This window comes from Astatotilapia calliptera, chromosome 15 (genome assembly GCF_900246225.1).
Source record: "Astatotilapia calliptera chromosome 15, fAstCal1.2, whole genome shotgun sequence".
In the NCBI taxonomy this organism is placed as follows: Eukaryota; Metazoa; Chordata; class Actinopteri; order Cichliformes; family Cichlidae; genus Astatotilapia; species Astatotilapia calliptera.
Window position 1 is genome coordinate 11191942 of NC_039316.1, and position 25775 is coordinate 11217716.

The following is a 25775-nucleotide window of genomic DNA, read 5'->3' on the forward strand; positions in this document are numbered from 1 at the left end:
CTTTTAACACCAATTGAGCTAAAATGCATTTGAAAACATGAGCTTCAGTGACCAGTATTCAACACTGCCCTATAATGGGGCCATGAGGATTTAAAATAAATAAAGTTTAAAACTGCATTTTTAACTCCAGCTTCTCTTATAGCTTAGAGGGGGAAAAAGTGAAATTTTAGAATCTTACAAGTAATGAAAAAAGGAAAGAAAGAAGAATCAAGTTTTTACAACCGTTTTATTACAATTTCTGCTTTTTATTATCATACAGCAAATACAAGGACTGCAATAACATTGTCCGATTTTAGTGTGGCTTAACTTGACTGAGACAGCTATAAGAATATGCACTCATGTTATCTTACACCTAGTATGCCACTCATAAGATGTGAGAATGGCAAAAGCCAGCTTTGATGTTAAAGTTGTCCATTATTGTGCGCTTTCAAAATTACTGGCAGTTGAGAACAGACCAGAGATAAACAGTACTTGCCCGCTAGCTTCAGCTTTTTCACGTACAATATATGTACCAAAAAAAAATAAAAATAAAAAAAAAAAAAATTTAAAGACAGTTTAAATGCCAGTTACCTTCTGAAGATTTGAACTGTCATAAGTCTGATTTAATGCAGGCAACTACCCTTTGATCCAAGTCTTAGTGGTTGCTGTGCATCAGCTTCTACTTTCTGGCCATCTGAAGACGCTCACTCACGTTCTCCCAGTTGACTACACTCCAGATAGCTTTCACATAGTCAGGTCGCACATTCTTGTATTGAAGGTAGTAAGCATGCTCCCATACATCAATACCAAGCAGGGGAATGAGACCTAAGCGCCAAAAAAAAAAAAAAAAAAAAAAAAGAAGAAAAAGAAAAAATTAATATAAATAGGCCATGTTGCAGTTAGAAGGTCAAGTCGCATTCATTCAATTTAGTTTTATTTATATAGCACCAAATCACAGAAAGTCCAACTGACCTGTTGTCCCCTGCAAAGGATCCTGGTTAGCACAGGCAGCAATGCGAAGTCTTCCACTGTCCTTGTCAAAGCCAAGCCACCCCCAGCCTGAGCCCTGCACAGCCACCGTAACAGCAGACATCTTCTCTTTCATCTTCTGAAAGGAGCCAAAGTCCCGTTTGATTGCCTCCATTAGCTCTCCTACAAAGTTGTCAAACAGATGTGTATGCTTCTGTGAAATGGCACAACACAAATGTCTTGGCTGGAGTGTTTTCAGTGAAAGAAACGTTGCATCATCCAAGTGATGATGCAACCATTCCCCCAACTGTCATGAAATTTGACCAGTGGCCATGAGTACTATTCAATTTCCATATTAACAAAACTGAGCTTTAAGCCAATTAGGAAATGGTGCAATTTTCAGTCATTATGCAACAATAAAAAACAAACAAACTCTGCAACCATATTAATCAACTTTAACACGTCATAAAATGAAGTTGCACATTCAATAAGAGTCATGTCTCAGAGAAGTGATCTGATTAAAGACAGACAAGATGATATGTTAACTGGCTATGAATAGTTTTAGTCTGGTCATATACAGTTTCATACCACTAGGGGGAAGGAAACTATAATCCTTGACAGACAAGCAAGTTACCAAGTTGCTCAGGCAACTCTGCTAGTTAACAGTTACATAAATACTCATGTATCTAACAGAGACATTTTGTGGTCTCCTGTTGGTTTTAAGTTCAATATCCACTCCCGAGTAGAAAAACAAACAAAATACAAAACCCTGTTTCAATTTTTGTAAATTTCTCTGTCTTACCTTGTGGTTCGCCTCCACCATTTGGAGAGAGATTTGTCCAGAAGATGGTGTGGTTAATGTGGCCGCCTCCATTAAACTTGAGAGCAGGCTGGAGAGCAACCTGTGTTGTCACGTCTCCTAAAAATGTAAGTCAAAAATACACAACATACAGCTTCTGTCAAACTCTTACACATTTATGTTTTGGGGAAAAATCTTTAAGGAAAAAAAAAACTAATGTATGTATCAGAATCTTAATTACAACTTCATATAGACAACTACTTTTAAAGTCTTCATTTTCAAATCGAGTTCAAGCGAAGTGAAATATCATGCGACTCTGCCCATACCCTTTGCAAGTGCCTCCTGATACTTCTCTTCTGTAACATTTAGGTTGTTGACATATGTAGCATGGTGCTTGCTGTGGTGCAGCTGCATGATCTCTGCACTGACGTAGGGCTCCAGGGCACCATAGTCGTATGTCAAGTCAGGGAGAGTATGCTTCTGCCTCGATGCAGCTACCTTGCTAATAGTGTGGCTGAGGCTGGCTGCACACCTGAAAACAAATAATGAATAAATACAGCATGAAATAAGGCATGACATCATGAAAATGTCATGACATCAGCAAGAAAACTGTTATTCAGTTATTTAGGGATACATTCCAACAGAAATTGAGATATACCAAACAGAACTACTTTTAAAACTTTAGTTTCCTAATCAACTAGTAATTTGCTAAGGAGCAATTAACAAGGCTGTGCAACTAAGCCGTACCAAATTACTTCCCTGCAGGGTATCAGAGGTAGGATTTTCAGTTAGTTTTAGCTTACTTAAGCAACTGACCTAAATGACTGTTGTTGATACTAGATTTACGCAGCTCTTGAAGCACAGCCATCTACATATTAGTTCATTGAACATATGATACTGGCTCAATATTAAGACATTCGGTTCATAACTTCATGCACGAGTTCATAACAGCATGATTACGCGTTTAATAAACAAAAACCTGTATTTAGTGCGCCATAAGCTAACCTAGCTGAGCTGCCAGTTAGCATTTCGGTTAGCTAAGTGCTAGCTCTCAATAAGCAACTGTCACGTTCAAGAACAACTGCTGCTAGCAGAAGTCAAGAGCCCCCATTCCGTATGCACTTTGAGCGCAGTACACGCACCAAATGCTCAACAATGTGACAACAATCTTACCTACGTATTTGTCCAGCTCTGCAAAGCATGTTCCTAATGCTGTTCAATAGACAGAATGAAGGAATACACACGCTGATTACAACTGCCCTTGAAATGTGCAATTTCAAGTTGACAGAGGAGGCGACCGTACCATTACATCTATGCTGTGGGGGTGTCCGGGAATTAGATAAACACAGAGTCAACGGCTACATGTGACAACGATACACATTATTAGAGACACTTGGCAGATGAGAGAGACTGTATTAAAAACGCATCCCGATACTCTGGAATAATAATAATATAAAAGCTCCTTACCTTCTGTATTATTTTGCAACTCCTCCCTTTAGATATTTTTTATTCTAATCCGTTTAATTTATTGTAAATCTGTTCACTCTGTTTATTTATTGCAAAACAAAGCATATATTTAAAGCAGTAGTTCTTATTACTGTCTACAAGCATAATTAAAAAAATAAAAAAATAACAGCAGAGAGTCACGTGAACGTTCCCCCGCAACAGTGGAGGCAATGGCGGAGATCGTCTATATTAAGACAAATGGCGCACTAAGAAGCAAACAACGCTTGCTTAAAAGGGAAAACCCTCAGGTTTGAATTCGGAACACATAATCACTTGTGGTGGACACTAAACTGAGAACAATTCTAGCATCCACCAGAACTGTCAACTTCATGGAACAACAGGAAGTTATTTCTGCAACTGAAATAAAAAAGAAAATATGGCTTATTATCTCACAATTTCGAGTTATTTTTGATTAAGTCTACATTTCAAGATCCTAAAAAGAACCACTTCTTTATTCAGTAGCCTAAACAAGTTTCGGTACAACTCACAGTCGATGATGCACCAAAGACTAATGTCAAGGTACACTAAGGCTTTCTCTACTCTAGATTTATTTAATGAATTAATTCAAATAATTAGGTTTATGAAGACTCATAATAATTAAAAATATTTCTTCAAACTACTCCTACCAATAGTACAAAAGGGAGAGCTTTGTGCTGTGTATATATTTAAATACATTTGTTAACATAAATACATTAGTTAATGACTTAAAAACATGCATTCATACAAACTAAGGCTAAAAATAATACAATAAAAATAGTAATGCGGGCATGAATTCATCAAAATCATATAAAAATATCTACTGTTTACTGTTATTTGAGGGGTACATTTTTTTGATCTTAAAATCGCTGCGGAGTGAGAGTTCTCGCTCTTTCCCTCCATCTGTGCTAGAACTCTGCAGTAAGGCAAGTGCGGCGCAGCGCCCAGCTACAGCCATTCTGTTTAGTCGACCGCGAGGAAGATGCTGTTGACCACGCCGAAGCGAGACGACTACAAATAACTTCCCCATAAATTTTAACCAAGTCGCAGGTTCTCGTTTCATAAAGAACCCCTGACGCCAAGAGGACCGAGAAACATCGAAAGAAACTGATCTGGTAAGTGCTTTTTTTGATGGCTGAAGGCCCGATATCTGCAACCCAGAACCCGCTAGTTTCAGGAAAAGGAGTGCTAGGGAGGGAGTCATTTCCTTCACCGCCATTTTGTGATAACAAGGAGCGGAAAATAGAGCCAAGACTTGTATGCTGCCAGGCTGGACATAGGGAAATAGTGAAGCTCGGTACTGCTGTTTCGTTACGTGTAGTTAGTTTGCTAACGGAAACAGCTAAACCTTATTAGCAGCCTGGTGTTAACCTTGGTTAGCATATTTTCCATTTCTCGCGGTCCGTTGCTGCTGCTGCTTGTCACACGAGCTAACACAAGGCTCGGCTGCGCTTATAAACTGCTATTATATTAACTTTGATTTAGTTTTGCGGGATAGTTAATGTGTTCCTCACACGCCATCAGGGTCATCTATTAGCTGAAAGGCACCGCTTTTGTACCGAGTTAGCAGAGTTGCTGTACATTGTACTGCGTGTTGATAGCCATCGCGTTAAAACATGATGCAGTCCTTCAAGCACACGAGCCCAAGCTGTAATTACTGCTGATCTCCTGTCGCCTTTTTACTTACAGCGTTCACAATGACCAACGAGGAGCCTCTACCCAAGAAAGTGAGTTTCTTTTCTTATTCTAATGTACCCCTTGTAATTTGTTATGTGTCACGACCCTGCCCACCACCCTCCAAATATTCTAATGGGTTTCTTTATGTAACCAGTGCTTGGGTTTTCGTTCACACAGGTTCGCCTTAGTGAATCGGACATGAAGACTCTGACCAGAGAAGAGTTGTGTGCAAGGTAGGTAACAGCTCTGCTATTGGTGATTAATAATGTGGTAGGGGGAATTTGGTGTTTTTGTTTTGGATGAGCAGCTAAAACATGCTCTGCCCATCACAGGTGGAAACAGCATGAAGCCTATGTCCAGGTCTTGGAGGCAAAATATGCGGAGCTATGTTGTAAGTACACCTGCTATAAGACATGGTTATGATTTAACCTTGTCAGCATCTCAACAATCACCATGTTTTTGCCTGGTGCTGCTGTCTGTGGCAGTCAGTGAAAGGAATTAATCTGATATGTTTTGCATTTCTGCACCGCTTTTATCGTCTCAGCCAATGACGTTCCAGGGCTGAAGGAGTCGGAGGAAAAGCTCAAGCAGCAGCAGCAGGAGTCCGCGCGGAGGGAAAACATCTTGGTCATGCGACTTGCCACCAAGGAGCAGGAAATGCAAGAGTGCACAGTATGTATTTATTCCTCTCATTTTGATTACGCTTGACATGACTGAATAGAATTCAGTTTCTATTTGTCCCACAGTTTGAGTTCTTATTTCTTATAGGAATATTGAGCCCTTCTAACATAACATTTAAGTGATCTTTTTTTCATTAAGATTTCACGGATAAGAACATGGGTAACTTTGTGAATAAGTAATGATGTTACAGTTTGCTATTAAACAAGTCAAAACTGAGTAATTATTATCCTATATTCTAAATTTGATAATACAAGTTTTCAAAGTGCAAAATAATTTAACTTTTTTACTAAATTTCAATGAATTGAATAATTTGCAACACTCCAGCAGAGAGCGTTCCTTAGTAAACTGTCATGATCATGGAAAAGAGGCTAAAAGTAAATTATTTCAAGCCAAGGCATCCTTTGCTCTTGCCAGATTGACAGCTCAGTGGATCAAACAGCTGCTTTATGGTAGCACATGCCATTCTTAAAGTGCAGCTGAGGTGAGCTCAACGCACAGGCTTTAAACTTGGAAACCCTGCAGTCACATTGAAATGGAAAGCATGGGGACACAGTTTTGAACAGAAATGCCAGAATTTTAAGCTAAATGTGTTTGAGACACACACAAAAAAAAACCCCAACAAAAAATGGTTGATGTCTTCATAACTTTGGCAGGTGAGTTTTTTTATTTTTTTGGGGGTTTTTTTTGGACCAGTCTGATCTCCCCGGGCCTGGAAAGGCAGCTGTCAAATAATTGGAAGTAATTGTTCACTTAGAGATTTTGTCTTGAAAACTTTGTAGATGGAAGGCAATATGCTTAAATTGTTTGAGTCCACATCAAAAGTTTCCATCAGAAGATTGCGATTTCCAATTTTATACATTTTGTTTATTTTTTAAGAGGGAAAAACACGGCTACTGGAGATCGGAGCCAAACTCAAGAATGTTCTCTTGAACCATGATAAAACACTTGTTTATCTGTTCCTGCCACTGACATGTGTTTGTTGTATCCTGCAGACGCAGATCCAGTACCTCAAGCAAGTCCAGCAGCCGAGCGTGGCCCAACTGCGGTCGTCCATGGTGGACCCGTCCATCAACTTGTTTTTCCTCAAAATGAAGGCTGAACTGGAACAGACTAAAGACAAACTGGAGCAGGCCCAAAATGAACTGAGTGCCTGGAAATTTACACCTGATAGGTAAAGACAATCAAAATAATCCCCCTCAAAAAACAAAACAAAACAGAAAAGTCAAGACTTCCTCACGCCCCCCACCCTCACTCTCACTGCAGACATGCAGGAACAATGGTGGGGGGGAAGGCTGACAAAGTGCTGTACTCACCACGAGATTCAGACTTTACAGAAAGCCAGTCACTCCCAAAAAAACCAAACAAACCCCAAACTGTTTTTGTACTCTTGCACTGTGCCAGCTACATATCACATAACCTAAAGAGAAAAGACAGTATGGTCAGGTGACACTTGTGTTTCAGCTCTCTCCCCTCGAGTTCCCCTCACCGTCCAAGGGCCTGAAGGAGTCCGGACTGTTCCTGAAGAGGTGGTCACTCGCTTCCCGACGTGGATATGGCCTCCCTGCCCCCGCCGCTCAAACCAGACAGTTCGCTTATTAAATAGGGGGGTTATGGTGGAGGTAATATGGAGGTTGAGTCAGGCAGGGAGGATCCCTAGCCTAAAACGGCAATTGAACATTTTAAAGACGATTCCCATACTTGGGTTAAAAAGACATTAACAGTGGAATAGACCACACAAAGACCTGCTGAGAAATGCAGAGACTGTTTGGACAGTCTAGATACATTCCAGTAATATGAGGAAAGTTTCTAGGATTTAAAAGTAAGACTTTGGGGGAAGAGCCACTAGAAATGACATTAAGACTGTGAGCGGAGCCAGATCCTCGGTCCATCAAGGACTATGGTTCAGGCATGAGGGTCCATTCGCCTGTGTCTTTGAGCATGGGCCTGCACACGGTAGAGTGTATTTACTTGTTTTATTTTGTGACTTGTTTATTTTTATTGGTATTTAATTTGATTTTGTTTCTCTGAAACAAGCACTTACTGCAGTGTGTGTGAGCTAAGAAGCATGATTGGCCTTCCCTGAATACTTGTGTAAAAATATTCACATGGGATTTAATGCCGAATTAAGCTTTGCTTAATTTCTCCTACCAAAACACACTGCTGTAGGTGCACGAAGTCCTGTTTTCAATTTGTGACTAAAGATGTCTTCAAGAAGTCCTGTTATGAGTTTATGAGATTGTATTGATTGTATTTCTGTGTATTTTTGTGATTGACCAAACAATCTTTCCCTCAGCCATTTACACAAATAGATGATTATATTTTCCTTTCTCACCTGTGTAGCACAGCTCTTAGCACTGTTCACGCTGTGAATCCCTCATGGGGTCTGTTTTACTTTTTGTCTTTAAAAAAACAAAACAAATAACAACAACAATTTTTACTCTGCTCTCACACTAAATGATGAAATCTGAACATCTTAAAACACATTTCCTCCTGCAGAGGCAGTAATGGTTATGAGTAAGAATGGAGGAGGGTTCCAGTAAATGATACTGATGTAAATACATAATCATATATTATAATTATAAATAACATTTGTTCTTGATCAGGGTTGTGAGGTACTTTGAAGCTACCATCATCACTTTGCTTACTTTAATATTATGTTACTATTTTAGTGTCTTCTGACTATATAACGTCTTTATTTATAGACCAAATGCATGGTGGGAAAAATGGTTTAAAGCATTACATGAAGTCAGTTATCTTTGGCTTCTTGATTAAGACCTTTTTAAAAGAACAACCACAATACCTACTAATGTAAAATGGTGTGCTGGACTGTTGCCCTGTTTCTTGACCTTTTGTAATGTTGAGAAAGCAGCACCTGAAGCTATTTGAGTTTACTGTTGAAGCACTTACTTTCTGTGTATTTCAAGTGGTTACAGAAAACCTGTGCCTGGTTTTGCAGTGCACATTTGCTTTTTGCTACTCATAGCTAAAGGTTGGTATTTAAAATGTCCTGGGTCACCCTAATATCACACTGCTATGTTACATTTTTTTCATTGTGCTTGTTCCTCACACCCAGTGATGTAGCAAGATTATTTAAAATTGAAAGTTTGCTAGTGACCGAATCGATACCAAAATGCCCACCTTTCTTCAACATACAGTTAAAGTGTAACACTGTTTTTGAGTTTCAGGAAAGTGGGGACCATTTTCAATACACATCATTCAACTTTTAATTTCACTTGCAGAAAAAAGTGTTTTTTCCATGGATTTTGATATGTGTTTGTACAGGACAGATTTGTGTCAGTGGGTTCCTGATGTTGTTTTGAAGTCTGAAAGATTTAATGACATTTGTGTTTTGGTTAGATCAATTTACGGACAACCAGGTTGAAGAGTTTCTTTTGACCCTTGGCAAATCGCAAAGTGGGTCAGATCAATGGGACCTCTTTGCCTGTTGTTTGTCTCCTGGTTCACCGTGTGATGTGAGACTTGTTTCCCTTACAGCCAAACAGGGAAGAAACTGATGGCCAAGTGTCGAATGCTGATTCAGGAAAACCAGGAGCTGGGTCGGCAGCTGTCCCAGGGACGCATTGCCCAATTAGAGGCTGAGTTGGCCCTCCAGAAGAAGTACAGCGAGGAGCTTAAGGGCAGCCAAGACGGTGAGAACATTGCATCTATACCCTACAGCCTGGCCAACTGTGACCGTATCTCATATTTGCGCCATTAATCCTGTGACATTTGTGTTCATTTCTGACTTTGTTCTTTGTCTGTTCCTGAATTGTCGATCCCAGAGTTGAATGACTTTATCATCCAGCTAGATGAGGAGGTGGAAGGCATGCAGAGCACCATCCTCGTCCTGCAGCAGCAGCTGAAAGAGACCCGTCAGCAGCTCTCCCAGTCTCAGGGGTCCTCAGCTGGAGCAGGACCCAGTAGGACTTCACCCACTGCCTCCAGCTCATGTGCGGAACAATCCGCTCAGCCCGGGCAGGCCGGCGCACCCTCTGAAACAATGGGCAAAGACTACGGAAGGGTCTTCAATGGTCCAAGCAATGGCAGCTCATCCCAGAGGAGCGAGACCACTACACCCAGCCTGTACCGAGAGGTCAGCAGCACAGAGGAAGACTTTCCCATGTCCCCCATGGTTTCAAGCCCTGGCGAAGCTGAGACCAAACTCTCCAACCACTCAGAGGAAGTGACAGGGAGTCAGACTGCTGCTGGCAGAGTTGGAGGACCTGTGGGTTTCGGTAGCCAGCTGAGTGCGGGGTACGAGAGCGTGGACTCTCCGACAGGCAGCGAGACATCATTGACTCAGCACTCGAATGACACAGACTCCACCACCGACCCCCATGAGGACAAGGCTGCCCTGGTGACCAAGGGCAGCAGGACTGCTGGGTCACGGCACGCTCAGAACGGCCTGGACACCGGGACAAGCGATGGTGCAGTTTTGTAGTGTACTTTGACATGTATTATCTGTTTGTTTGTTTTTCTTTCTTTTTTTTATACCGTATACAGACATAGCAACAAATGCATAGTCTTTAACACAGCACTGCTGTCCAAGATGTTTTGTTTTCACTCTTCTCTCCCTGCCCATCGTGATGCCTCTGTCACATTTGTGTTGCTACACGGGGATATAACAGGAATGGTTTAATGTTAGATTTAAATTGCGTGGATGTTTGATTCTGATGTTTATTTGAGCACGTCTAGGCTGTTCTTCTTTTAGCTCTTGACACTGAAATCAGGCATCTGGTGTAAGTCATTGTCAAAAGTCAGTAAAATCACTGAATTACAGTAGCTTCGCTATATTCAAGGTCATTTTTAGATGTTGACCTGTGTTTTCTTTCTTTTTTTTTTCTTCTTTTTTTTTTAGTGCAATTTTAATTTTTCATTGGCAAAAAAGACCCATTCGGTTAAAAAAAAAAAAATTTCTGTTGAAATGTGAGTAGTTCATATGCGATGTTCATATTATTCTGACTTCAGTCCTTTTCATGTACTGACCAAATACCAATAAAGATTTTTAATACTATGGTGTGAAACCTATTATTAACTAAATTAAATGTGGAAACTCATTATTTCATGTAGCCTTATAATCGGATGAGTCAGAGGAGACATAAACATGTAAAAGGACTTGTGTAATTTATCTTACAACCTGTGACAAAGCAGCATTTTCCCATGACTTGTCTTATTACCACAAAACAAAGGTTTTTGAGCTTGAAAAAATTTAAGCAGCTCTTTTTAAAGATGTTTAAGAACCAATAAAACTCATTATGTGCCTTATGAAAATAAGATTAAAAACTCTGTTATACAATGTAAATGTCAAGCATCAATTGGTTAAAATTGGGTCATGCTAAGAAGTAGAAAAAGGTAAAACATGGGGTGTTAAAGTGCTTATAAATTTAAGTGCAAGCTTAACATGGCAATAATCCAATGGACTGTAAATATAAATAAAATATTAAATAGACTCCACAAAACATCCAAGGTGGATAAAGGTATTTTTTATGAATAAACATTTATCCTCCCAACCATATGGTGGCGCTGTGGCTCCCCGCCCCCTTCTCAGTTACATTTGTAGAAAAACACGTCCACGCACTGTCAACAGCGCAGAGCGAGTGTGCAGACAGGAACCAGCACTCTGAGCGAGGACTCCAGCTTCAAACACCTGCTTGTCAACATGAGCACCGACAGTGTCGTCATCGTTTCTGCCGCCCGGACGCCGATTGGTAAAGCCTAAACCACAATAAGTAAAAATATTCATTAAGCGGAGCTCGCCCAACGTTGCTGTAATGCGGCTTACTGATGCAGACAGATAGCTGTACTGATTTCTGTTGTTAATACGTTTTTCGTTGCTAGCTTGTTTTGTGTATAGCATACTGCGTATATCCTGTACTATTTATATTAGCACTAGCAGCTTTTGCTTGACATTTTTTTTAATTTCCTTAATTGGATCGTGTCCTTCAGTTCACGCCAAGTCATGCAGACCTGCTATTGGCTCGCTCTTATGTCTAGTGTTTTGCTGTCAGTGATTGGTTCACTGGTCATAGTGCCACGGAGCACGAGACTGCTACCATTGGCTACCTACAACGTGCACGCTGTGTGGAGCAAGATGGGCGTGATTTCTTACCAGGATGTGATTATTTTTAAATTTGGCATTAAATTCAGTCATTTACCAAATTTTACTATGTGTATTATTTTATTCTCTGCAGATATAAACTAAATAAAAAGTCTTGATTTTGCAACTCTAACTTTGATATAGAATTGAATTGGAATTAATAACTGGTAGTTTTTTCATCTGCATTGTCTTGATCTGGTTTTAAGCGTTTAAATTAAATATGTTTTGACTTTTGGAAAGCTGGCTGGACTTTTCAGGGGCTGAAATTGTCAGATTGTCTGAAAACATTCCTATATTCTATTTTGAATAGACTTAAATATACCTTACTGGCCTAAAACTGTTACCAGAATGACTCACCGTGTAAATAAAAACATTTTGGAGTTCTTTACTTCTTCGTAAAACGAACTTTCCATTTTTATGAAGGGTCCTTGAACGGTGCTTTGTCTACGGTGCCTCTACATGACCTGTGTTCAGCAGTGATCAAGGATGTCCTGAAGCGGGCTGGGGTGAAACCAGATGAGGTTTCTGAGGTTATCATGGGACATGTCCTAACAGCAGGTAGAAACTGTTGAACAAACTAAGATAAAAGGAAGGCAGATTTGGGAATATCTACTGAACATCAAAGATTTGACATGTTTGGCAATACTTCCAGCCAGTCATGAGCCTTCTATAATTACATTTTTGCTTCTCTCTCTTTGAGGTCATGGGCAGAATCCAACACGTAAAGCCAGTGTTGGAGCAGGTATCCCCTACCCTGTCCCGGCCTGGAGCTGCCAGATGGTGTGTGGCTCTGGGCTAAAGGCTGTGTGCCTGGGAGCTCAGTCCATCCTGACTGGAGAGTCCACTGTGGTGGTGGCAGGAGGCATGGAGAGTATGAGCAGGGTAGGTAATGAATGAGGAAGAAAGATATGAAAATGGAAACCGATCAGATTGTTTAGAGATTTTTAAAGTTTATTGTGAAAGTATGACAGTATGTATACTTGTACAGTATGACAAATTGTTCAATTTGAACTTGTGATATCTACTTGACTGGTATATACCGCTTTTTTACTCAAAGCACTTTTCTAAAATGAAGCTGAATGTACTCCCATGTTACAGGTTGATTATTTGTGCTAAAAGCAGTTGAGTAGGTGTACCTAACAAAGTGGCCAGTCAAGCTTACCAATTCACTATTTCACCTGTGAACCTGTGTAAACAGGTAGAATCTCAGCATAAGAAACAATCTGCTTGTTTTCTTCTTTGTATACTCAGGCTCCTCATACAGTGCATATGAGAGCAGGAGTGAAGATGGGCGATGCCTCCCTGCAGGATTCCATGGTGGCAGACGGCCTGACGGACATCTTCCACTGCTACCACATGGGAATCACGGGTTAGGATGTGGATCTGTTTTCACACAGCAGCCGGTGGTTGTATGCTGCATTGTATCACTCATTACTTCTTGTTTGATTCTTCTTTTATCAGCTGAGAATGTTGCAAAGCAGTGGGGTGTCAGTCGGGAGGAACAGGACAGGTTTGCTGTCAAGTCTCAGAGCAGAACAGAAGCTGCACAGAAGGCGAGGTACTTTGATCAGGAGATTGTCCCCATCATGGTGCCATCCAGAAAAGGTAGGTTTCTAATCCACAGTTCTATACGATAGTTATGATGATGCATAAAGTGCAAACATGTTTCTCTGACCTTCAGGTCCAGTGGAGGTGAAGGTTGATGAGTTTCCTCGGCATGGTAGCAACATGGACAGCATGTCAAAACTCAAACCCTGCTTCGTCAAGGACAGCAGCGGCACTGTCACCGCAGGAAATGCTTCAGGTTCCAGGGTTATTCGTGAACCACCACTTACACTGAGATATCTGCCAGCAGGTTGGAGCAGAATTACACTGATATTTTGAAACCTGCTTTTATCTCTTCATAGGTATAAATGATGGAGCAGCAGCAACTGTCCTGATGAGCCAATCAGAGGCTGCGCGGCGTGGCATAAAACCAATGGCCAGAATTGTATCCTGGGCTCAAGCTGGTCTCGACCCTTCTATCATGGGAACGGGACCAATACCAGCCATTAGGAAAGCGGTGAGAATTTTGCAGCGATTAAAATATGATAATAGGAATTTTATTTATATATCTTTTACTACTTACAACTTTCATTTCCTCCCAGGTTGAGAAAGCAGGCTGGCAGCTGGACCAGGTCGACTTATTTGAGATCAATGAAGCATTTGCTGCACAGTCAGTTGCTGTGGTCAAAGAGCTTGGCCTGAATGAAGAAAAGGTGATTCTTAACAGTATTACTGTTTTTTGTATGTTTTGGGGGTTTTTTTTGTATGTTTTTTGTAAGAAAAGACCATATGAATTGGAAATTGATTTTGACTCAAGCCTGCTGTGCTGTGATCCCTCAAAAAAGTTTCTGCAGTGGTTTCAGCTCATGGCAAGAAAAGATATATTAATCATCCATGGGATCGGTATGCTGCGCTACAGATACAAACACATAATTATACAAAAAACATTAAAAAGTAAGTTTACTTACTTTTTAAAGTTTTTAATGGTATACTGTAATTGTGCAATAGCTGCAATTACAGTATACCATCTTTCATCTGGTTAGAATCAGCCTTAAAGAGTAAGTGATGTTAATCATCCCTGTCCCTTTCTCTTCAGGTAAATGTGAGCGGTGGTGCCATTTCTCTGGGCCATCCTATTGGCATGTCTGGCTGCAGAGTGCTGGTGACCTTGCTGCATGCTCTCCAGAGGACCGGAGGGCGTAAGGGAATCGCATCTCTCTGCATTGGTGGAGGAATGGGTATCGCCATGTGTGTAGAAAGAGTCTGAGACATGTACCTCTGTGCTGTTTAATATATTGCACTTGATCTCATCTTATTTTTTTTAATGGCTACTGAAAATCATTGTTTACACAACAGGGTTAATACGCAATAGAAAGTTTACTTATCATCTTTACATCACAACACTTGAGGCAAAACTGAGTGTGTGCTGTAATTTTCACTGTGATCTTCATTTTAAACTCAACTGTCCTCAGGTTTTAGCTTTTGAATTTTGTGAATTAATGATAGAAGTCTTGTCAGTACAAATATGTAACTCTAGCATATACTGATGGCTAATGTGTAATACCAGTAGCAGCTTAAATATAACAATGCTGGTAATATGACAGAGCCCATATTACATTCAATAGTTGTCAAGCAGACAACTAATACTGTTCCATTTAAAAACCAGCTGCTATCAGTTACTTATACAGGCAAATAAGGTTTAACACTAACTCTGTAAAAGATAGTTTTTAGTACCAAGTATGGACAAACATGTTACTGTCTCTGAAGAATGTAATTTATTCCTAATCTTATAGGATTTTAAATACGCTTGCTCTAAAAACCTGAACATTCCAGTATCTTCCCATGTGGAATTAAAGGGACCTTCCCAAATTGCGTAGGCATTAGCCTTCAAACAGAAAAGTGCCATAAGTATGCTTGCCTTCTTAAACCTCATGCTTCCTGTACTTGGGCATGTCTGCAGATATTTTTCCTGTAATCTGAGAAATTAAAGATTTATAAACTTGAATGTGTTTGAAAGTTATTATGAAGGGACTACTCCAGCACTCATTTACAACCATCTGAGCTTTATTAAGTGTCCAAAAAAAAAAAAAAAAAAAAAAGCAATCGCTTACAGTTCTTCTAGAAGACAGAGCTCCAAGGCAGAGGGAGTGGGAGAACAGTAAACAGGCAACGTGCACAGCCTACACTAGAGCAACAGCCACGGAGAGCTTCTCGAGTATAAATACAGAAGTTGAATCTATTGGGACCAATTTGGAGCCTCTTAACCCTGCAGTGATCCAGACTCCACAGCTTCCTGGTACGAATGCCCGCCCTCCTTCGGCTCTGGGAACAGTTTGATAAGGTCATCGATGCGGAGGATTGTGATGGCAGCTTCAGTGGCAAACTTGAGGCTCTTTGTCTTAACCATCGTGGGTTCGTACACACCGGCCTGACGGTTATCTCTGGGTTTGCCATTCACCAAGTCCAGACCAATCCTAAAGGACAAGGAATCCAAAATATGCAAATTCACTTAGCGTCCAAGACAGATTAACTTCAAAATAAAATCTTACTTTCATACAGTTCTGTCTAAAAAAAAAAAAAAAAATCTAAAAAATCTGGCATATTTAAACAGTTTAAAGACAAAATAGGAAAATCTAACAGCAGATTAACTTTAGGATCAAAACTGACTGAGAAGGAACCAGAGACAAACCACTGACAGTGTAATTACATGTTAGTAGTGTGCTCGTTTAAGGACTAACTGAATGGAAATGCCTAATAAACAAACTTGCAGCTGAGGTAAGACTCACCACTTGAGATTCTTGCGTTCAGGGTTAACCTGAGCCTCATTGTGGAAGGCCCGCAGCTTGGCCACCAGGTCAGTTGAGTCCTGTGCTGCGTTCACAGCCAGCGTCTTGGGGATGACGAGGAGAGATCGAGCAAACTCTGCAATAGCCAGCTGCTCTCTGGAACCCTAAAGAGATTGAAGCAAATTGATGAGCACAATTTACTTTAATTAAAAAAAATAAATAAAAAGCATCAACCGCAGATTCCCAGCAGCTGCTAGCTCACCATGCTGGTAGCATAGTTCTCCAGATAAATTGACAGGGCTGCCTCCACAGCACCTCCTCCGGGCACTACAGACTTTGACTCCAGCACCCTCTTGACCACACAGAGAGCATCATGCAGTGAACGTTCCATCTCGTCACACATGAAGTCATTAGCTCCACGCAAAATGATGGAGGCTGATGTGCGTGCTTTGGTACTGAGGGGAAAGAAAGTCAGGAAATATAGTGATCAGAATGAGAATCAACTCTAGGTGTAGAAACAAAAGGACTTTAAAATCAAATACAAAATTATCAAATCCAAAACTAGAACTTGATCCCCTGCAACAAACTTTGTTTTTAGAGACAAGAAGACGAGCCAAACCCGTCCTTTAGGTCTGTAAACTTTCCCTGGGTATTCAAGGAAATTCAAGGAAAATGTAGTCCTCACTGAATCCTCACATTTCATGTTAATGTAACATGAAGTAGGTTACAAAATCTTGCATAAGGCATCTGACATCAGTTACAGACTCATTCTGGAAGTCACTATCTCTGAAATAACTTCTGAGGCTCTCAACTCATCTCTTAGCCATATTTCTTGGCATTTGACTGATATTTTTTTTGTTTGTTTGTTTGTTTTTTGGTCCACGTCCACCATATGCTGTGCTATGAATGCAATCAATTTGTTTCCAGTTGTCATACAATGGTTTACAAACCTACAGCAACTCATTCAAGTTAAACTGGGCCAACACGCAGTATCAGAATAAACAGAGAAACCCAATACCCTAGCAGTATTGAGGCTCTAAACCAATTAATGCTAAACTTGAAAATATATGGCTCATTCAAACTGACCATGCCATTCAATTACTTCCAATTTTTTATCAGAAAAATGTGAGCCTATTCCAAATGGCTTTGTATTATTCATAATCACTCAAAAACAATGCATGCAAACACATAGTTGTCTCATCTGTAAACATCACACAGTCCTGACTTTTTCAAAGCTAACTGCCGGGATAAAAAAAACAAAAACGAAAAACTGGAAGCTGCCAGTGCTGCTCCTCAGCCTCCCAGCAAAATCTAAGCTATTTTTAGAAAAGTCACTGAGACAAACTCAGATTTTGAGTAGATACACCAATGGAATCAATTTCAAAATCCTGCATTACTGTTTTACTCAAATTACTGCATTTACTAATTTGGGTGACTATGCCACGCACCTGGCAGGGTGACGACAATACGACATCAGCCTTTAATTAACAAAAACAAAAAAAAAGGAGGGGTCTTATGTGGACAATTATTGTACAAGGGAAAACCCTCAACTTTTGCCAAAGCTGTAGAAGAAGTGCACTTAATTAAATCCTTTATACTCATGCAACTGCAACTCACCACTACTCAAGCAGCTGCTAGTTCTTATTTCTTACTTTTTGACAAGGATGAGCTCGTCATCACAGATGCGCTCCTGCACAACCTCCTCAGCTTGGCCAAGCATAGTGGCCTCAAACGTCTCCTCTCCTTCCAGATTGGTCAGAGAAGGGCAGATGGTGGCTATGAATGGACAAACACACACAAGGTCAAACATGAATATTTGCTGGTGGAAACTCTAAATTTAAGTGTGTGACAGACGCATCTAAATGCATACGTGAATATTAAAAGCAGTAAATGCCAATCGACACAAACTGCAGCTTACTTCTTTCTTACCTCCTGTTGCCTTTGCGATGCGTTTGAGGTCCCTCTTCAAAACTCGTCTAACAGCCATGGCTCCTACATCCACAAAATACTTCAAACACATGTCATCAATGCCACCAGTCGTCAGTATAACATTTGCGCCTGATGCCAAAATCTTCTGGATCCTCTCCTTGGTAATATCAGATTCCCTGCAACCAACCAAAAATACATATTTAGTTTTACCTCCACATTTCCTTTGTTTTGAGCTTTGTTATCAGTTTCACAATAAGCTGCAACACTTTAAACAGTATATTTATAAAGGCATGCTATGCACAAAGTGTCCAGCCAACATTAGTAGTCATGCATCTCAGGGAAGAGCTGCTGCCTTCACATGTGGCTGCTTATGATATCTCCCACGCGTATCACTGTGTCAGCTAATGATGAAGCAACACAGTAAATTTAATGGGATGATTCTTAAAAATGTGTCTGTTTAAAGAAAAAGAAAAAAAAATGTTCAAAAATCACCTTTGTCTGATCTGGTCGAGCTTCTCTGGGTCATTAATAATAACTTGCACACCCATCTTCATTTTGGTCTTCTGCAGGCTGAAGTCCAGGCAAGCGATCTTGGCATTAACGACACGCTTCACCATGCCTGTGACACAATATATCATTTTAAAAATCCAAAGGACAATAAAAATTAATTATAAAAACAGTTACAAAACTGTTTGAAGGGAAAAACGGTCCCTGAACTATTCTACTGTCAGGCCAAAAGAGGCTTTGCCACAGTTCACAAACTGCTGTGACTACCTTTCTCTTAGCCATGGTTACTGTCTCCCACGCGTATCACTGCATACACCATCAGGAAAGACATAGCAGCAAATTTAAATGGGAGTCTAATCAAAAGAAATCACCAACATCCTCACTTTTTACACTTAAAATCCATGAATTTCAGGCTTTGTGACAGACTTACCTTGTGAACCGACTGTGCAGTTCACTGCATACCCGTTGACCAAGAAACTCTCCTTCTGACTGCGGCCATGGGCTTTCAGCACATTAACTGAGTTGATAGGATATTTAGCTACCCCCTTGCTGTCCACAAACTTCACAGCCATGGCAGCATCCACCACCATGTTAGCAAAGAAGTCTGCATCACTGAAGGCTTGGGTCAAGGCAATTACTTTAGAGAGTGAGAAAAGCTTTCTGCACATGCAAAATATAAACACTGGTAAATTTTGCTGATTTCCTGCAAACAAATAAAGGATACACGCCGATGATTTTGGAAGACATGGAGGTCTTAGCGGCGTTGATTAAGCATTCTCTTCCCAGGTCGTCTGTTCCAATAGTGAGATTCTCATTAATGTAGCGGACTGCTTCTCTAAAAGATAACGACAAGTTTGAGCATCACAAAACTGCAACAGATCCTAAATGATCTTATTTGGATGATTTTACATTTAACATCATCTCACTTGCAAGCCAGACGGTATCCACTGATGACTGATGTGGGATGAATCTTCTGCTTCACCAGCTCATCGGCACTCTTGAGCAACTCTGCAGCAAGAATTACCTGAGAAAAAGCAACGCAAACAATGCGAGCTAAAATATGGGAACAAGCTTAATTTTCTATCAACAATAAAACTCAAAAGATACGGATCATGCACTGTACCATCATTTCTTTAAGAGTGGCAGAAATGAGGCTGCTCGACCCTTTCAGATCATGATGGACAGTTTCTCTTTCCTGTTAGCATAGCCACACACCCGTAATAAGAAGCAGGTGCATAGTACTAAAACAGGATGCTGCAATTCAGTTTCTGAAGCTCTGTATTATGTAAAATCCAACAAATTAGCTGCTAAAACATTCACAAACACCAGTGGAGCTAGTGGTAGCTACTCACCACAGATGTTGTCCCATCGCCGACCTCCTTGTCCTGCAGATCAGCCAGTTCACACAGGACCTTTGCAGCTGGGTGCTCCACTTCCAGCAGCTTCAGGATGGTTGCTCCATCATTGGTGATGGTCACGTCCTGTCGAAACAACCACAAAACACGACTGATAAGCAACTATGGCTTTTACGTGGTTATTATAGTTTCTGCCTCGTGATCTAAACCTATGCACTGGTTAATGTGGGAACAGCAATTTGAGTATATATTCTCCAGGCCATGAAAGGCTTTCAATATGTAAAGTCTAAACATCAATTATTAAAGCACTGGGTAGCAAGTGTAAAGCTCCTGAGACTGGTGTAATATGTTCAGTTTTATTGGTTTTTGTAAGAAGTCTGGCTGTTGCATTTTGCACAATCTGAAGTTGATTTAATACTTTCTAAGCAACACCTGTTGGAAGTCCAACAAGATAGTATAACGAAGAAGAAACAGCAGCATGAATGATAGTTTAAGTGTCAATAAAACTCGTGCATGTATTCCATCTTGTTTCTGGAGACGTTCATTCCTCTTTTCTCCAGTGAACACAAACGTGATACTGACCCCGATATCGTCCACCAACATCTTGTCGAGGCCAACGGGTCCGAGCGAGCTCTTGACGATGTTGGCAATGGATGCAGCGGCCATAACTGCAGAAGCAAAAAGGAAACTGTAACTAGCGAGCGTGAAGCAAAAAGTTCAATGCATCTAAAGATACTAGGCACATCCTTTGACCTTTCGGACCTCAGTCAGAGGGATATGCTGTCATTTCATTCAGAGAGGCGCACATTCAGCTCGCCACACCTTCAGACCATGACAGAGTTTTTCTATCCCATTAGCATAACCCTCCATTCATTGTAGTACGAGTGGACGGTACTAAAATGGGATTAGACAATTGCAACACGTGCTGCAGTTGAGAAAGAATAGATTTGCAGTGTTGTAGTATAATGATAATACTACTAATAATATTAGTAATAGACAGGAAGCACAATCTCTAAGTTAACATTAGCTAGCATTAGCGTGATCCACACGTGTGTTGCATAAAACCGTTCTCTTGCCCGTTATAATAAACACATAGCAGAAACGCTAATTTTATCTGACCTACAAAGTCAAGCAGCGCATAAACTCACCATTTTGAGTGCGAACAGATTGGCCAGTTGTCCTCTGGCCGAGCACATTTAACGGACCATCTAATAGCGACATTTTTGGACCACCGCACAACCAAGAAGAAAGGAAGCGGCGCAGTGCACTATGGGTAAACCGGTACTGGAAAGAAGGTTCGAGAAGAAAATATCTTAAAAATCTCGATCTTTTCAGTATGAGAGCTTTTAATTGTGTGGTAGAACTCGCTATTAAATGTTTTACATTTTTTTCACGTGATGTCGTTCCCTTTTTAAATTACAAATCAACGTTTTTGTTGAGTCATTTCTTATAAACGTCATTTCCCAGCATGCCCTAAAACAGCCGCGCCGCGCCCTAGTTCTTCTTCTTGGTTTTTCCGAAGCTCTAAAGCTGTTTGTGCGCACGCTACGGTTGATACTGTTGTTATGCGGATGAATATCCTATTTCTTTTTCGTTAGTTTCATGCGGTATTTTCTTTATTTTTGTATTGAAAGATGAATATTTGTTTGTATTTATTTTTGGTCAGTACATCAACAGAAAGTCCAAACTATTTGAATTAATTTTATATTTGCTTTCACTCACAAATTCCATATACTCAACAATTTCATAATATGCTTAGCGACGAGACAAATTAGTTGCTTGGAAATAATATATTAGAGATGATATTTCCATTTCAAGCACATTTATTTTCGAATGAATTAAATATTTTTATTTACAAAGTCATGATGAAACGAAAGTACACCCTCTTTAAATTCTGTTTTACATATCAGGATAATCTAGTCCTTAGCAGATCTTAAAATTAGGTAACTACAACCTCAGATTAATTGTAAAACATGACATATGCCGTTATTTTTATTTATCAAAAACTAAGCCAAAATGAAGAGTGAAAGCAGTGAGTGGAAATCTAAGTACACCCTTACTTTAAGAATTAAGAGGGAACAAGTATGACATGTTTGGAAGAAAAAGAAAAGCCTCTACTTTATATAAAATAAATAAATAAATAAAAAACCAGGATGGCAGCATGGTTTATATTTGCAAAGCTGCATTTGAACATACCTCAAACCAAAAGTCAAGTATGCGGTGGAAGGGTGATGATTTGGGCTTGTTTTGCAGTCACAGGGCCTTGACATCTTGCAGTCACTGAGTTGACCATGAACTCCTCTATGTAACAAAGCATTCTAGAGTCAAATGTGAGGCCATCTGTCTGACAGCTAAAGCTTTGCCAACTTGAATTATGCAGGACACAGGTCCCTACACAACAGCAACTCTACAATACAATGGCTGAAAAAGAAAAGAAGCAAGTTGCTGAGATGAGGCAGTCAAAGTCCAGAGCTCAGCTGAAAGGTTCATGGGGTGTAGTTTTTATTATTATTATTAAATTGTTTTAAACACACTTTAGAATTTTGGCTTAGTTTTGACTGCTCAGCTATAAAAGGCTGACTGGGGTATTGTCGTCAACTAGCCAGGAAGAGCGGACACATAAGTTTGTGAATGGAATAACTTAAGAATGAGGTGATGTAGGATTTTGAAAGTCATACCATTAGTGCCGGGAAGTGCCTTTCAGTGCTGGGAAGTGTTCTGCCATTGCAAACAGTTTTACTTAAGTAAATGACATGCATGCTCTTCTGCTAATAAGAACTATAGTACACAACGAAAAGCTTCCTGACTGCTGTGAGTCCTATTATTCAGTGTGGTGAGATAACAAGAGGGGAAAAAAAAAAAACCACACACGCAAAGGTGAGTTCAATCTGTATTTATTACCTCAAACATAGTTTGTTGAGCCACGACATCTAGCCAGTTAAAAAAATACAGTAGACTTAACTTAAACAAAGCATTAAAAAGCATACCTATGGCATAGAAGAATAACATTCCTAAAATGTACATCTTTACAAAGTGTTTACAAATTCAACGTAAAAAAAAAAAAAAGGACAAAAAAAAGTGCAAAAAAAGAAAAAAAAAGTAAATGAAAACTGACAATCCCCACCAGTGAAACAGGACAAAAATGTACAATGGAACAAAAATACTTCATATTCCTAACTTGTGTTTGACGCAGTTCTCCTGACATGAACAACAGGCCACGATCTTGTGCTTTTTAAATGTTTGTGTGGTTTTCATTTTCGTGAGTATTTATCAAGCAGTGCGTGATAGAAACATTTTCGGATAATATTCACAGTATTTGATACAAATTTTGTGAGCTCCTAAATAATAATAAAACTCTTTCAATAAATATATTCTTTCATTTACAACCAGTCGGTGGCTCGCAGTAATAGTGACACGGGGCAGTAACAGAGGGATGCTTTCAAATAAATAGGACATTCAGAAATTAAACAAGTGTGGCATAAATCTTGGGTTTGCTTTGATGGGAAAGAAAAAACTTGACGAATTGTCGAGGTGACTTTCTGGGAGTGAGGATGTAATATCAGTAGTGTGACAGTTGGGAGTGCCCCAAGACGTAAACTAGGTAAACAGATGATGATCAATTAAAAAAAACAAAACAAAAAAAAACAAACTACACCATATACAGTACTGTAGTAAATCTCCTTAATCCTTTCCTTTGTGGTCCCTCTTAAAAGCAAAGGTTAAATTATAATATATAAAAAAAAAAAAAATCCACACACACGCACAATTTATTTATTGAGATGAACATTTAAGCTGTGCACGATGGATGGCCCCAGACATTAACACGTAAAAAACATTTCCGATTTGCTCACAGATTCAAAATAAATATTTAATCCTATATTTCTTATTGATCATCTAAAATATCAGCATCTTCTCAATTTTTAAAGCACGATACCCTAGAAAGGTGGTAGGCAGAGTGACGTACAATAACTTCAAATAGACTTACAAGTCTATGTTTAGTCATACTTAACCTATTGGGTCTTGTATTAGCCACCTAAAGGTGAAAAACTAGCCTGAGTAGCACATGTGAAGACTGCGAATCTGAACTGTATATTTGTAAAGCTGCTTGTTTGGAACGGTTTGATAGTGTAAGCAAATTTTTTTTTAAAACTAGCCACGAATCTGGGCCACCTCTCCTATATAGGTAAATATTAACTAGAGATGAAAGTGCAGTTAAAATTAACCTTAAGAACACCACTGAAGAGGTACTACTGACACAATCTGTCAAAGTCCACTAGATGTTTGAGTCTAAGTCTAAGACCTTGAGCACAGAAGAGAGTACATTTCAGTCAGTATCCTGAACTACTGTACAACAGTTCATATGACACCAGTTATGTCTATAAGGTTCAACACAAAAAGCAATCAAAGAGTTTGAATATTAAAATCTTTTCAGTCACACTGGACTCCTTTTACAGACAACTGAGAACTTTGCTTTGTTCTAGCGACCCCTCACCCACCCACCCCGATCTCCGGAAGTGCTAAGGCAGCTTACATGCAAGCTTTGATGTGGCGTTTTGACCGTTAATGGTCACCTGTTATGTTAAACTTCAAAGCACTGTAACAGAAGGCGAAGGCATTAACATGTCATTACAAATATGGCTGATCTACACTGAGAGTTGTGTTATATTTGCTTTACATTTCTTTGTGTTTTAAGATGTAGGGCAGTCAAGGCCAAGCAGCATTGTTCCCTTTGTTGATATAGATTTGGCTTTTTAGTTGACACACAGCCTCAGGCAAAGCTGCTGGAGCTCAGACACTGAAACTTCTCCCTCAGAGACTGGACGATGTTGGGCTGGCTCTGCTGCGGCTCGTTCCACAGGTATTTTTCCAAATGCTCGTGGTCCAAAGGTCTCAGCGGGTCGCAGGAGCGGATTGGGGTGCACGGTAGACTCTGAGACTGGATAATGCCCCGATTCTGACCGGCAAGAGCGGCTGAGCTGCCGTTCTTCTGCGACAACCTGTCACGCTGTTGTTCACTCTCATCCTCTGAGCGGATTTCGACATAGTCATCGTCATCTTCCCCATTGTCCTTGAAGTTGGCCAAGTAGTTCTGGGTAGCGGTGAGTATGCTCAGTGCAGAAGCCCGATTCAGGACCACCACCTTTTGGCCATCGTGTAAAGTGAGGTCTGAAAGCCCCTGGGTAGACCGCTCTGGGAGGCTACTTTGCCGGCCAGCTCGGCCTAGACTTGGACCATGAAGTCTGTTTGTGGATCGATCTACATCGAGTCCGTTACATTTAAGTCCAGACTTCTCCTGCTGTTGGCTGCCAGTAGAACTGACTGACTGAGCAGAAGGGGAGGACTTTGCGGGCAAAGATGGTGCATTAAAGGAAGGATGTCTCTTAATGGAGCTGTACACGTGCTCTTCTTTCTCAATAGGCGCGGAAATGCACGAGCTCCATCTCTGTGCCGGTGGACTGGTCGGAGATGGAGGGAAGAAAGAAGGGGTGGAGCAGGCTGAAGTAAGCCTGCGCTGAGGGGTAGAAGATGCTCGAGCCTCTCCCACCTCGCTAGACGAGGAGACAAAGCTGGCCAGCTCTCCGTTGCTGTAGGTGGAGTGGAGCCAGTCCTCTTCCAGAGAGGTCTCAGGCATGGACGGAGAAGATGACAGACCTGGATGGGAGTGATGTGGGGTAGCAGAGGTTGGACTGGAGGAATCTTTAAACATCACCTGGTCATACAGATGGGAGTACTCTGCTATCCTTGCACCTTAAGATGGGAGAAAAAAAATGATGCAAAAGAAGTGTGAGTGAGGCATGTTTGCATTTTTGCTCATAAACTAACAGCACTGGTATACAATAAAGGCACCATTTTTTGCTCAAACCATATTTTGAGCATCTTAAAACTCAGATTTTTGGCTCTCACTGGACAAATATTCAATAATAACTTCAACAAAATATAATTTAAGTGGTCTCAATAGGAAACGAGAC

General features: G+C 40.3%; 5 protein-coding genes and 1 non-coding gene across 8 annotated transcripts in view; 2 read left to right on the forward strand and 4 right to left on the reverse strand.

The window, feature by feature from the left end:
* Positions 1 to 207: 207 nt before the first annotated feature.
* On the reverse strand, positions 208 to 3055 carry sod2 (superoxide dismutase 2, mitochondrial). Its single transcript, XM_026142280.1, has 5 exons — positions 2921 to 3055; positions 2074 to 2279; positions 1751 to 1867; positions 952 to 1131; positions 208 to 804 (listed from the first exon to the last, which is right to left on the reverse strand). The coding sequence occupies exons 1-5, from the start codon at positions 2947 to 2949 to the stop codon at positions 659 to 661; spliced, it is 678 nt and encodes a 225-aa protein (XP_025998065.1). The 5' UTR covers positions 2950 to 3055; the 3' UTR covers positions 208 to 658.
* A 1086-nt stretch (positions 3056 to 4141) lies between these two features.
* wtap (WT1 associated protein) lies at positions 4142 to 10458 on the forward strand. 2 transcript variants are annotated; one of them, XM_026142279.1, is made up of 8 exons: positions 4142 to 4344; positions 4919 to 4956; positions 5084 to 5139; positions 5239 to 5297; positions 5451 to 5578; positions 6580 to 6758; positions 9083 to 9237; positions 9370 to 10458. In XM_026142279.1, exons 2-8 carry the CDS (start codon positions 4927 to 4929, stop codon positions 10026 to 10028), a joined length of 1266 nt encoding a protein of 421 aa, XP_025998064.1. In that variant the 5' UTR covers positions 4142 to 4344; positions 4919 to 4926; the 3' UTR covers positions 10029 to 10458. The 2 variants fall into 2 exon arrangements, 1 of the variants encoding a protein (XP_025998064.1); XR_003269740.1 differs by lacking the exon at positions 9370 to 10458 and having other exon boundaries at positions 6580 to 7540; positions 8945 to 9098.
* A 662-nt stretch (positions 10459 to 11120) lies between these two features.
* On the forward strand, positions 11121 to 15234 carry acat2 (acetyl-CoA acetyltransferase 2). Its single transcript, XM_026193903.1, has 9 exons — positions 11121 to 11295; positions 12108 to 12242; positions 12385 to 12566; positions 12936 to 13053; positions 13146 to 13289; positions 13366 to 13488; positions 13592 to 13746; positions 13832 to 13942; positions 14326 to 15234. Exons 1-9 carry the CDS (start codon positions 11247 to 11249, stop codon positions 14494 to 14496), a joined length of 1188 nt encoding a protein of 395 aa, XP_026049688.1. The 5' UTR covers positions 11121 to 11246; the 3' UTR covers positions 14497 to 15234.
* Positions 15235 to 15307: 73 nt separating this feature from the next.
* Positions 15308 to 22055, reverse strand: tcp1 (t-complex 1). Its single transcript, XM_026193902.1, has 13 exons — positions 22003 to 22055; positions 20955 to 21090; positions 20389 to 20474; positions 19804 to 19932; positions 19378 to 19475; positions 19176 to 19286; positions 18882 to 19063; positions 18437 to 18563; positions 17945 to 18120; positions 17668 to 17791; positions 16278 to 16470; positions 16016 to 16179; positions 15308 to 15703 (listed from the first exon to the last, which is right to left on the reverse strand). Exons 2-13 carry the CDS (start codon positions 21025 to 21027, stop codon positions 15490 to 15492), a joined length of 1677 nt encoding a protein of 558 aa, XP_026049687.1. The 5' UTR covers positions 21028 to 21090; positions 22003 to 22055; the 3' UTR covers positions 15308 to 15489.
* LOC113007210 (small nucleolar RNA SNORA29) lies at positions 20576 to 20713 on the reverse strand. Its single transcript, XR_003269888.1, has one exon. It is a non-coding gene; the product is annotated as a small nucleolar RNA SNORA29 (small nucleolar RNA).
* Positions 22056 to 22865: 810 nt separating the features above from the next.
* Positions 22866 to 25775, reverse strand: part of LOC113037150 (pleckstrin homology domain-containing family G member 1) — a 60233-nt gene continuing 57323 nt past the window's right edge. For both annotated transcript variants that reach the window (XM_026193900.1, XM_026193901.1), the window contains exon 17: positions 22866 to 25554. In XM_026193900.1, coding sequence (XP_026049685.1) covers positions 24575 to 25554 — 980 coding nt within the window. In that variant the 3' untranslated portion in view covers positions 22866 to 24574. The remainder of the gene's footprint in view (positions 25555 to 25775) is intronic.

Excerpts from the sequence above, each read along its gene's own strand:
- tcp1 (XM_026193902.1), bottom strand. The coding sequence starts at position 21,027 with ATGTCGCTATTAGATGGTCCGTTAAATGTGCTCGGCCAGAGGACAACT. Across the intron at positions 20,475-20,954 it reads ATCTGTTCGCACTCAAAATG|TTATGGCCGCTGCATCCATT; the intron begins GTGAGTTTATGC and ends TTGCTTCTGCAG. Across the intron at positions 18,564-18,881 it reads CTGCACAGTCGGTTCACAAG|GCATGGTGAAGCGTGTCGTT; the intron begins GTAAGTCTGTCA and ends ATTGTGTCACAG.
- acat2 (XM_026193903.1), top strand. The coding sequence starts at position 11,247 with ATGAGCACCGACAGTGTCGTCATCGTTTCTGCCGCCCGGACGCCGATT. Across the intron at positions 12,243-12,384 it reads GGGACATGTCCTAACAGCAG|GTCATGGGCAGAATCCAACA; the intron begins GTAGAAACTGTT and ends TCTCTCTTTGAG. Across the intron at positions 13,290-13,365 it reads CATGGTGCCATCCAGAAAAG|GTCCAGTGGAGGTGAAGGTT; the intron begins GTAGGTTTCTAA and ends TCTGACCTTCAG.
- sod2 (XM_026142280.1), bottom strand. The coding sequence starts at position 2,949 with ATGCTTTGCAGAGCTGGACAAATACGTAG. Across the intron at positions 1,868-2,073 it reads TCAGGAGGCACTTGCAAAGG|GAGACGTGACAACACAGGTT; the intron begins GTATGGGCAGAG and ends TTACATTTTTAG. Across the intron at positions 1,132-1,750 it reads TGGTGGAGGCGAACCACAAG|GAGAGCTAATGGAGGCAATC; the intron begins GTAAGACAGAGA and ends ACAACTTTGTAG.
- wtap (XM_026142279.1), top strand. The coding sequence starts at position 4,927 with ATGACCAACGAGGAGCCTCTACCCAAGAAA. Across the intron at positions 4,957-5,083 it reads AGGAGCCTCTACCCAAGAAA|GTTCGCCTTAGTGAATCGGA; the intron begins GTGAGTTTCTTT and ends TCGTTCACACAG. Across the intron at positions 6,759-9,082 it reads TGGAAATTTACACCTGATAG|CCAAACAGGGAAGAAACTGA; the intron begins GTAAAGACAATC and ends TTTCCCTTACAG.